At 39.0% G+C, this 11,583-nt stretch overlaps 2 protein-coding genes across 3 annotated transcripts in view; both read right to left on the bottom strand.

Annotated features, from left to right (window-relative positions):
• Positions 1-2,992, bottom strand: part of ankfy1 (ankyrin repeat and FYVE domain containing 1) — a 22,648-nt gene extending 19,656 nt beyond the window's left edge. The window contains exons 1-2 of the mRNA XM_016455103.1: positions 2,901-2,992; positions 194-398 (exon numbers count right to left, since the gene is read on the bottom strand). Of these exons, the coding sequence (XP_016310589.1) occupies positions 194-398; positions 2,901-2,910 (215 nt within the window). The 5' untranslated portion in view covers positions 2,911-2,992. The remainder of the gene's footprint in view (positions 1-193; positions 399-2,900) is intronic.
• A 2,053-nt stretch (positions 2,993-5,045) lies between these two features.
• ube2g1a (ubiquitin-conjugating enzyme E2G 1a (UBC7 homolog, yeast)) lies at positions 5,046-10,289 on the bottom strand. Of its 2 annotated transcripts, none has more exons than XM_016455107.1 (6): positions 10,060-10,289; positions 7,752-7,854; positions 7,336-7,433; positions 6,694-6,872; positions 6,348-6,471; positions 5,046-5,150 (listed from the first exon to the last, which is right to left on the bottom strand). In XM_016455107.1, exons 1-5 carry the CDS (start codon positions 10,103-10,105, stop codon positions 6,385-6,387), a joined length of 513 nt encoding a protein of 170 aa, XP_016310593.1. In that variant the 5' UTR covers positions 10,106-10,289; the 3' UTR covers positions 5,046-5,150; positions 6,348-6,384. The 2 variants fall into 2 exon arrangements, with proteins under 2 accessions (XP_016310593.1, XP_016310594.1); XM_016455108.1 differs by lacking the exon at positions 10,060-10,289 and adding an exon at positions 9,522-9,649.
• Positions 10,290-11,583: the final 1,294 nt, after the last annotated feature.

The following is an 11,583-nucleotide window of genomic DNA, read 5'->3' as shown; positions in this document are numbered from 1 at the left end:
TTTTTTTTTTCGCCTCTGAGGTTAAATACATTGTCATTTGCACTTATATATTATTGCTCTTTTGTTAGTTTTGACTGCTTTAATTGTCCTCATTTGTAAGTCGCTTTGGATAAAAGCGTCTGCTAAATGACTAAATGTAAATGTAAATACGACCTCATCTAACAGTAAGTGACAGTTCACATCCAGTGCTCACCTGTACCGCTCTTGCTGATAAAGGTCAGCCACGATGGCCAGCAGGCGGCTGATGAAGTTGTCACTGGCCTGGGAGGTGGAGCCGGGGAGAGTGGCCTGAGCGGCCAACACGGAGCACCGCCTCTCCGTCTCCACCAGCTTCTGCTGCATCTTCACATACTCCTGCCTCAGCAGAGCAAGGTGCTTCTGCAATTTCTGCACCTCCTCTGCAGGTATAATGAAAATGATGGAGAGGTAAGGGGCAAGAAGGGGAGAGATGACAAGAAGTGGAACACAGTGAATAAGCACATGGGGTATAAGGAGAAAATTAGGGTAAATGGATAATAAACAGTTAAAGTGAAAAGAAATGTGATGGGTGATGAAAAAGGGAAGTGGAAATGCCATGAAGAAGAGAAAGAGAGGGACAAAACAGATTTCATATGAAAACTGCTGACACAGACAGACTTCCCAAGCACGCTCAAGGGAGGTGAAGTGGACCAACGCTATGTGAGGAAAACTGTCTTTCTGCTTTTTGAGAAGTAAAAACACTTTCAACATGGTCTAATTCATGAAGAACAAACACAAGCGTTCATATACACCCTCAGGATCCATATCATTCCACTCAAACCACAAAATAACAACTTTAAACTCGCCATTCTCAGTGTGGTAATTGCCTTGGATCTGTAACTAGAGGATTTCACAGCTTAACCTACATTCCAACACGGGCCGCTTCCTTCCTCGCTCCTTGAATTTATTTCTGTGTCTCTCTAGAATGCTGAGGTTACACTTTGCCATTGCACTACATAAGCTTAGGTGCTGAGAAAGCCGGTCTAATAATGTGTTACCATTTGGCATTTAGGAACATCTTTGAATGTTGCTAAAAACAGCAAGCAGCACCTGGTGTAAATGTACTAGGCCTATATGAAAGCTGTAATTTTTGCGAAAAGTCTACCCTAGTCATTGCAGCCAATCAAACCTGTGTGCTTGTAAGCAAAGGCATGTTCTCAGTTTAAAGTGAAGTGAAGTGAAGTGAAGTGACGTGGCCAAGTATGGTGACCCATACTTGGAATTAGTGCTCTGCATTTAACCCATCCAAAGTGCGCACACACACAGCAGTGAACACACACACACCGTGAACACACACCCGGAGCAGTGGGCAGTTTAATATGTGAGCCATTTGCCTTTAGCCTAGATTCAAGAATCCAGTGTCCTAAGCAATCAACAACTCAGAACCATCCAAATAGGCCCCATAAAGTATTTAAAAGCCAATCAGATGACAAGAAACCTTGTGAAGCAATAACCTGCTTGCAATACCAACAAGGCTACATGAATTACACCTCATGAATTTACACAATGAATTCAGATGAAGGATAAATCATTCTCGATTATCTGGAAATAGTGTAATTAGTATACATTAAATTGCTCTATTAATCTTTATTCAGAAAGAGGTACAGCCATAAAAATGTACCAAACATGGCTTCAACCAATATGCTCGTCCCTAACCTTACATGGTTGCATTATTATAATACAACTGCACTAGACTCTTATTATTAGCCACGTCGTCTTTTAAAAAGAAGCAAACAACATGACGGAAAGATTGTTAGTGCTCTTACGCTATTTGAAAAAGACGGCATTTAAATTTGTTATTATTTTACAGCATGTTGTGGAAAGATAAAGAAGGGAGATGTCACATATGAGCTGATAAAAGTAACGGTTGCAACCGCCTGCTGCGACTTCTTTATATGCAATCAAGATATGTGCAAATTATCCGTACATAACAACATTGAAGAGTTATACATTTACTGGGGAAGTCGTGGCCTAATGGTTAGAGTCGGACTCATAACCCAAAGGTTGTGGGTTCGAGTCTCATACCGGCAGGGATTGTAGGTGGGGGGAGTGAATGTACAGCGCTCTCTCTCACCTTCAATACCACGACTGAGGTGCCCTTGAGCAAGGCACCGAACCCCCAACTGCTCCCCGGGCGCCGCAGCATAAATGGCTGCCCACTGCTCCGGGTGTGTGTTCATGGTTTGTGTGTGTTCACTGCTGTGTGTGTGCACTTTGGATGGGTAAATGCAGAGCACTAATTCCGAGTATGGGTCACCATACTTGGCCACATGTCACTTCACTTCACTTCACTTTATTTTCTACTGTTATCATATATCAGTGTCATGTTATATATTGAAATATATCAAATATACAGTGCTATACATTGTCAGATTTAAAAACCAGCTTATACATTCAGGTGAATTTCTCATCTGAGACGACGAAGAACAGGATAAAAGACTAAAAAGGGCAAATTCTAATGAAAAAAATGACTTGGAAGGCAAGCGCAAAATCAGAATACATGACGACAATGTTTCTAAAATCAACTATTTCTATTTCAAAATCATAACGTTGGATGTTCTGCGACAAAAACAACTTTAGACATCTTTTAGAAAAAGCATTTATCTTATATGTCTTTCTTTACACGAGAGCTCAAATCACCCGGCAAATTATTATTACCACCGCCCAGCCCACCACCTGACTTGCAACCAGCTAACGTTAGCTGGAAAAAACAATCGAAGCAATAATGAGGCTCATTTCAGAGGTACGAAATATTTGTTGCCAACTGGCTGTGGTGAAATCAATTACATGCATTGTTAGGTCTGTCCATCGTGTAAAGGTACAGCCGCTGCATGTGTTAAACAGAAAGGACGTGAAAAACAAGAAAGAAACCATTCTCATACCTTCCGCCATGTCGGATCCGTGGCTGGTCGCCTAATACCGCGAGAGACCGCGGGAGGAAGGTTTTGATTTGGGAGGAGTGAGTGTGTGTGTGTGGAAGCACCGAGCCAAAGATACACATTACGTTTGTAAAGTGTATTATCAATGACAGTTTACATAATGTGCAAGTCTGTGTGCCAAATAAACCAACTGTACATGGGGTCTTTTAATATGCACTCTTATTTGTTTTATTTTGACCAAAAGCCAACGTGTTCCTCATGATTGTTCCAGAGACATTAAGGATAAGGAATTATATTTAGATAAATGCCCTCTTTGGCTCACATCTCCAAAACCCTTTCTACAAATAGAGCCTAATCGGTTGTATAAAAGTCTCAGTACAACTACATGGCACTTACACCACCGAGGGTGGCATCTGTTGCACATTCAAATGCACATTTTCTTCAATTCAATTGACTTTATGACAGCCAAGCAATATTGTCCTAGCCAATGTTGTTATTGTTTTCTAAAACTATTAAAAACCTTTTTGTGAAATTGAAACTAATTGAAATAAAAATAATAAACAAGATAAATTACCTACAAGAAATGACAAATGTTGCCTTGGCATCTAACTCATAAATAACTTCTAGTACTAAAACTGCTATAAATAAAAATAAAGCTATACAGAACAAAAATGTCGTAAAAACTACAGAACAGTAGATACACTTTTCAGCCAATGGTTTATGTAAAATTGTCATGTTTTGAGAAGAATAACCTTAATAAAAAGCACATACATTTGTAGTTACGCTGGTATTGATGAATGGATGAATTTCGTAATACTTTCAAGTTTGTGACAACACTTTAAACACAGACAGCACACTCAAACAAGTATTGGAAAAAAATTATATTTTAGAAGAACTCACTAGAGGTGACAATTTCCATAACATGAAAAATATACATTGGTTTTTTATCTTTGTACATTAGGCAAAAGAACTGCAGTAGTCTGTCAGAGCCAGAATAAAATTAACCAGAGAATTAAAGATTGTGGGAGGAGAGAGAGAGTGGGATACGGTGCGCACACACACACACACACACACCTCTCTGCTCAATCGCCCTTAAACATACGCACTCACACACCTCATCTGAAATCCCAGAAACTGTTTGCAAGAAATCTACATTTAAAGCATGGCTAAGAAACCTATCAAAGAAACCACACAAAAGAGATGTCAAGCCCCCCCCCCACACAAAAAAAACAAGGGAGAATCTTTACTAGAAATCGCATACCAATATCCAATTTTAAGATGTCCGCACATAATGTGGGCAAAGCAGTTATTGCCACACCAAAATAATTCAGAATGCTGGTACAAGGGTTATGAAAAAACCTCACATTCACACAAGCTTGAGAGCATGTTGAGCAGTTCTTAAACATGTTCCTCCCTTTAGCTCCTGTTTGATGCAGGGCACATAACAAGCCAAGTGGTTTAAACTGGAGGCACTTTTGAAAACAAAAGAGAAATTAAAACATGCAGAAAAAAGAAAAATCACATCTGATGGGTTTCCTTGCCATTGCCTCCCTGCCTCAAATGGACGACAAAAGAGAAAAGATGAGAACCTGACGCTCAGAATGCAGTTATCCTTTCAGCCGAGATAAGAGCACTCCCCTGCCCCCCCGCCCACCCCATTTAAAACCAAATCAGAGAAGTACCTTCATGACCCCTAATTAATAAGAAAATGACCGTGCTTTACAGCTATTTTACCTGAAGTGTCCCGATTGAGAAACCCTTCCATCATGACGAGCATGCTTTGAATCCTATCGATAGCTTACCCCTGCCTTCCCCACCCTAAAACTGGATCGAGTTTGAGTGAGAAATGCCAAAGCAGACTTTTGTTCAAACTGACAATTGGGTACGTCAGGGCAGGCCACTTGCACCTGTAACAGATCTGATGCACACTAGATGTGCGGCAGCCAGAGGGGGAGGGTGGGAGATGAACTATAGTCTTCAAGAACTTTACATGATGTCACACTCTACTACAGAACTGCTATTTTATTTGGTACCAAGTCTTGCTGGATGGATTATTACAAGTTATTATATATTATCCGTTTTTTATGTCTGTGCTATGTACACATCTTTACAATCTCTTCCTGAAAAGTTGTATCAGTTCATTGGCCTTATGTTCTATTGCAGCCTATTAATGCCAGTCTGTTACTGCCAACATTCAATGAAAACCAGTTGGTAGAGTGCAAGAAAGTGCCATGTTGTTTCTCAACTGGAGACCTGTGAAAGACACAGAGATATTAGAGACATTTCAACAAAATGTCAGAACATAAACCAAATGCCAGACTAACTATAGACCTTTAGATATGTAAAGCCTTTAAAACCTGAAGGCTAAAAAAGTGATACAGATCAGCAGTTTATTTATTAATTTTTTCAATTTTAAACATACTTTTTTTTCTTTTTTTTTTTAACACTACCGTGTTTGGGGCCGGCACAATTTTTTTTTTTTTTTTTTTTAAAGAAATAAATGTTCTTATTTAGCAAGGATACCCTATATAGCTCAAAAGTAAGAAATGTTTTCATAAGAAATGCTTCGTAAATACCAGATCAGCATATTAGAATGATTTCTGAAGGAGACAGGACACTGAAGACTGGAATAATGGCTGATGAAAATTCTGCTTTGCCATAAATTACATAAAAAAATATAATGAAACCAAATTTGTAAAAAAATTTAATAATATTGTTTTTACTGTATTTTAAATTAAATAAATGCAGCCTTGGTGAGAAAGAGACAACATTTCTTACCAACCCCAAACTATATGTATACCAATTTAAAGGATACTGCCACTGTGTAAATAAGAGGCAAACAGTGCAAACATTTCATAAGCCCTGAGAGGTCTATAGGGTCTATAGCTTACCTAAGACAGTCTAAGCAGACAACAGAGACACTAATGTTACCTAACATCTTACCACTGAACCTCCATTTTGAACAAGCTTTGGGAACTTGTTATAACAGGTTAGCTCGCACGATTACTATGGCAGAACTCTACTCAGACTGACAAAAGCTCTATTCTGAGGGTGAAGCAATTTAAAAATTGTCTTATTTTAATCCTGTACAAGTGTCAGTAATATTTTCTATAACTTTCACATGCAGATAAAGTTTAATGCACCATTTACAATTTCTTTAAAAATCAACATGGTAATAAAATCATGTAAAATCATGCAAATCAACATTAAAAAGCCTGTAGATCTACTCTGTGACCACATCCAGTCTGAAGGTGGATAACTGCCACCATTCGTCAAGGATAAAACCCCATTCAGCTAAGGGGTGGCTTTAAAGCCGGCAATAATGGTTCTTTGCATTTTCTGGCTCTGTGTTTGGGAGTTGTCTGTCAGTCAGTAAAGTTGGGGAAGAAGAAAAAAAATGGTCACAAGACTTTGGCAGTAAAATGAAATGGTAAAAGTCCACTTGCTTACCCTGAAAATAGTGAAGCTACAAGCTGCTAGATGAATATCACTCGAAGGCAGTCTCTTGGCTCTGTCTTACACAGCGGGCGACTTTTCTTTTGAATTCACCATGTCTGTCTTCCCTCCACTCTTTCTGAAATATTAAACAGATACAAAAATTAATTAATACACATGTAAAAATAAAGGTGAAATGTAACTTCTCATTTATGAGGAAAGGTATGGTGAAAAGTACAGCATCACATTCAGCTAAAGTGCACACGATGGAACATGAAGCAAATTATTTATTAAATATCTACTGATAAACATCTATAGTCAGTCAAGTTCAGTAGGTTCAACAAGTTAGCATTAGACTTACTGCTGCATCAACATTGGCAGGGGAATCTCCATTGGGGTCAGCAAGCATTGAGATGACGCTAATCATGATGGTCTCTACGGTGTGAATGGGGAGCCAGCGCTCTTCTGGTTTTTCATAGCCGTATTTATCCTCCCCCGGCTCGTGCAATATCGAAATACAAACATCACCATTTTTGTCAACTGCAAACAATACAGAGAGAAGACATGAGATTTGATGTCAGTTATTACAGAGCCTTACAATTAACCACTTTTACTGTTGCATTTAATTTAATAGACCACTGAAAATCATAAATATGGTGGCTGATAGCATTAAATTACCACCAATAAATGGCTAACAATAACACACAAGTTGCCGGGAATGTGCATAATTTTAAAGGTTTCCGCCATAATTTTATGAGGCTGAATTCACAATGTTAGGTGTTGGAGTAAGTCCAGGCGAGCTGCATTATCAATTAGCAAAAAAATTAGTGAGTGCAGCTTAAAGAATAATGGATGTTTAAATTCAGCGGAAATCTGCAAACAAAACAAAACAGCTTCAGCTGAAAGTCTTTTTTTTTTTTTTTTTTTACAAACATGGTTAATGAATACTGATCTGAAAAAAAAAAAAAATGTAAAGGACCAAGTGTGATGAACCCATACTTACCATTTGGATGCCATATTTCTGTTATGAACTTCATTTTAGGAGGCCTGAGAGGATAGTCTTTGGGAAACGTAAGATGGGCTTTAAAAACACCACCCTCACTATAAACAGAAAAAAAACATAGCAGGCTTCATGTTATTCAGCAGTAATATTGTGGTGGTACAATCATTGGATGCAATGTATTAAAATGTTTTGCATATAACATAATATTGAAAGTGATTATATAATATTGAAGTGAAATTAAAAATCTGCCATTATTTACTCACTGCATGTTTTTGCAAACCTGTATGACTTTTCCAAGTAACACAAAAATTTAATTCTGAATAACTGCACTCATCCTTTAACTCATAGCTCATAACACTTATGTTTATTAAGGAATTATGTGGCATGGCATTTAATAAGAAAACAAAAACACTTACAAAAGTGTATCAGGAGGGCCGATTATTAGCACTTCCCATCTGTAGAGATCATTATCATCTATCAAACCGGCTGAGAAACCTTCCACAGGATTTTTATTCAGTTCTGTCAGGAAAATAGGACATGAAGATACTGATTAGCCATTTTATATGACAGAGGGAAAAACAAATGTGACATTTCAGGTCAAAAGGGGCATTTTTGGTTTCACATGGGTGTTGACAGTACGCCCTACAACCACGGTTGCAAAATCAAAACTGTTTTTGCATCTGTGCAGCATTTCAGACAAGAAATAACCAATTTGCCTTTTTGTTATCAGATCATCTGAGCCTGAAGCCAAAGAACATTGGCCTATCAGTGCCTGTAGTCTCAGACGCTCTGTCTGAACTTCTGTGTTCTACAAGAGAGAGCAAAACAAAATCACTGGACCACCTTGTTGACAAAAACAAGCTGACAGCTGGGTGATCCAGTCATATAGATGTGTCACTTTTATGAGCACATGAATCATTAAGACAGTCTTGTATTCTTACTAAGCGCCTCTACTCTGCAACACAACACGACAAGACAGTCTTTTACTGCTGTTTGGCTCTTAATAAATAACTCAATTTAAACCACATTTACAACAAACCTAATCTCAATGCTAAAGCACTGATTCATGTTTTTATTGCAAAGCCGCACAATTACTCTAAAGAGCCCGTCACACCAATGACAATAACTATAAAGTTTTAGCAAACGTTGCAGTTCTAGAAGAATAAATCCACATCACAACCACAATGACACAGTGAAACAATATCACTGAAAAAAACAATTATTCCAGCTGATGCATAATATAAACATTGACAACCAATCAGAATCAACCCCAATTTAAAGAGCTTGAGCATTTAAAGTGGCAGAAGGCATAACTGCAGTGTGCACTTGTAATTAACAAAACATTATTGCAGACACTTGTATAGTTATCGTTCTTGGTGTGAACAGGCCTTCACTTTCGACTTACGAAGTTAAGATCTCACAAGTTGTGCCTACATTTTTCTGGCCCGTATCTTTACAATCCAGCATAAATGGATGTTGTGAGGCGTTTGTTCCCTCAGAGGGTTCGCTGAGTTTAGAACAAGGCCGATGAGTTCACCATGCTGGTCCTGCTGAAAGGAGACAACCAAAACAGCCCTGATCCCCTGAATCAGTCAATCAGCCACAAGGCCACCACAGAACCAGACGTCATGACAGGCCCGGGGTGCAGCTCACTCTGTTGACTCGCTTGAGCTGTCCATGCCGCAAAGAGACAGCTGTCATGAACCTGATCTAACATTTTTAAACATGGTCTGACATGTACATCAAGTTTAAACCAAGAAAACTCACGTAATCTGCTTAGTTTGACCCCATTGCAACTAATTCACTTCACTGGCTGCACTGCGCAAATGGGGCCCAGTGGAGAAATCCTCTGGCTTGAGCCGAGTAAAGCTGACACTCACGGATCATGTTGCTCAGCGTGTACTGGACAAAGAACGGGAGAAACAAACTAACAACGACTCTAATAACAGCATGTTAAGTATATCACCATAAACAAAGAATGAGGTTGGTGTTATACGCGTATGTACATGTATTACGACAGTACAGTTGGACTGGGGGTCTCTAGTTCTCGCTGTACCGGTGAGCTGGTGTTCAAACAGCAGCCATCAATTTGTTAGCTTAGCCTGTTAGCCAGCCTAGAAAAACAAAGGAATTTGATCACCCCGCTGCGGGGCAATGGCACACAATGTACGGCTTATAAATCAAACCTTTGCGCCTTGTGATAACAATTTTGATTCGACGGACCATGATAAGACGGTGAACGAAAACGGGGCCAATGACAGAGATTCTCTGCGTTAACGAGACGATATACCGACTGCTGGTGCGCCTGTGTAAACTGCGTCCGGACACAGATGTCAAAACACTGGCTAGCCGCCTGCGAACGGCGCCGCCGGTGTGATACGGACGAAAATGCCCGACTTTTATACATTTACAACATCAAACTGAATGAAATCAAAAGAATGCACGCGTATTGTTATTTTAATTGTATCTTCATGGTTCACAGATTCATATTCAATCGTTAGACGTACCAAAAAAGGCATTTAAAAATAACAAAAGACGGCAGAGTTAGCCTTTAGCCGGGCATTTTAGCTGCTAACTCGCTAACGAATGCGTTAAGATAAATACAGCGATCGTTAGCAGCTAAACTATCGGCTAACGGCTAACACCTCCGTCTTGACTGCATTGGCAGGCTAAATGTTCACCGGTTTGTTAGCCTGGTCTTGCCAACAGCCTTTCAAAAATTACCTGCTAGCTGTCTCCTGAGTAACAGTGCTGACTGGGGCTCCGTCATGTTTTTATAAGTTATATTCTAGGTCGACAGTCGTTCACTTCGCTAAGGGAAAAATATGTTTATTTGCTTGCGCGTCTTTCCGTTTCTGCTCTAGTCCGTTTTGCTCAACATTGTGCGCCGATGTGCGCACGCGCTCTGCTGCTCTCCGTGAGGCCGAGAGGAGAGAGCGCTCCAGGGGTACTTTATGGGCGGAGGATTCGCGCATGTCTTAAACACATACACTTATTTATAACAAACAGTATGGCTTTGACTGCGGGATTATATGTAAGCACTCCAGAATGTTGTTAAGTGAACAACAACATTGTTGACAAATTCACAGCAGGGACTGGCGCTCTCTCTGGCAGCGGCAGGTCGCAGCGCCACTTCCGGTGGCATCCCCAGCTGCCACTGGCAGCTGCCAGAGTTCGTGCGTGGCAGCTGCCACCAGTGTTGCCAACTTAGCAATTTTGTTGCTAAATTTAGCAAATTTTCAGACTACCCTAGCAACTTCCAAAGGCACCTAGCAACAAATTTAGCTATTTTTTTAATTTATATGGCAACATTTAGCAACTTTTGATAAGTGATAAAAAAGGTACACATTTTCCATCTAAATTACACAAAAAGAGGAAACCAAAGGTGCCTAGCAGTACACACATCACATGAATTAAGTTAGCTGCTATTTGCAGTTGTTTAATTTAATAATCAGAATAATTGTTCATTTATGATACACCTTGTTAGTAGCTTGTACTTGAGATTGTTGATCAGTTAGTGCACGGTAAGAAAAATGAAAAAGTTACTAGTAATTTTCCAGGACATTATCCGTTATCCATTGTAACCCTGTAATTCGAAAAACACAAAATACAATGCGTAATTTAAAATGTAGGTAAAAAACCTGTGAATAATAATATTAGTAGATTTTGCCCTATTTTTACAGACTTTTCTTAGAGTGTAGCATACTAACTACTAATACACTGCTTGAAACTATAATTGTTCAGAATGAGTAGTTTTACTAGTTTACTAGCTAATAAAAATAAACTTAAATTATAATCATTCAGAAATGTGAAAGTGTTCAATAATTCAATGTTGTATTTAAAATTAGTTATTTATATTTTAATATTATATTATGCATTTATATTATTTTATAAACACATCTAAATTAACATATAAAAATGTTATTTTTTGCTGAGATTTGATGCAGTGACAATTTTGCATTGTGATTACGCAATGACGTCACCGCGCAATGACATCGCAACTTCATTTAGCAACTTTTAGCAACAAATCAACCTTCCTTTAGCAACTTCCCCTGAAAATTAGTTGGCAACACTGGCTGCCACTAGTCGTTTCTGGCAGCTGCCAGAGTTCGTGGCAGCTGCCACGGTCTTTCTCGCCGTTTCTGCTGTTTGCTCGGTAAAACTACACTGTTCTCAGTGGCGTGCGGTGGTGTTTTTTAAAATGATGATGCAAAGTTCCCACAATTGTACTATTATTATTATTATTAT

The sequence above is a fragment of the Sinocyclocheilus anshuiensis genome, unplaced genomic scaffold (genome assembly GCF_001515605.1).
Source record: "Sinocyclocheilus anshuiensis isolate Anshui unplaced genomic scaffold, SAMN03320099.WGS_v1.1 scaffold403, whole genome shotgun sequence".
NCBI lineage: Eukaryota > Metazoa > Chordata > Actinopteri > Cypriniformes > Cyprinidae > Sinocyclocheilus > Sinocyclocheilus anshuiensis.
Note: the sequence above shows the minus strand (reverse complement) of the source record. Positions and strands in the feature narration are given on the sequence as shown.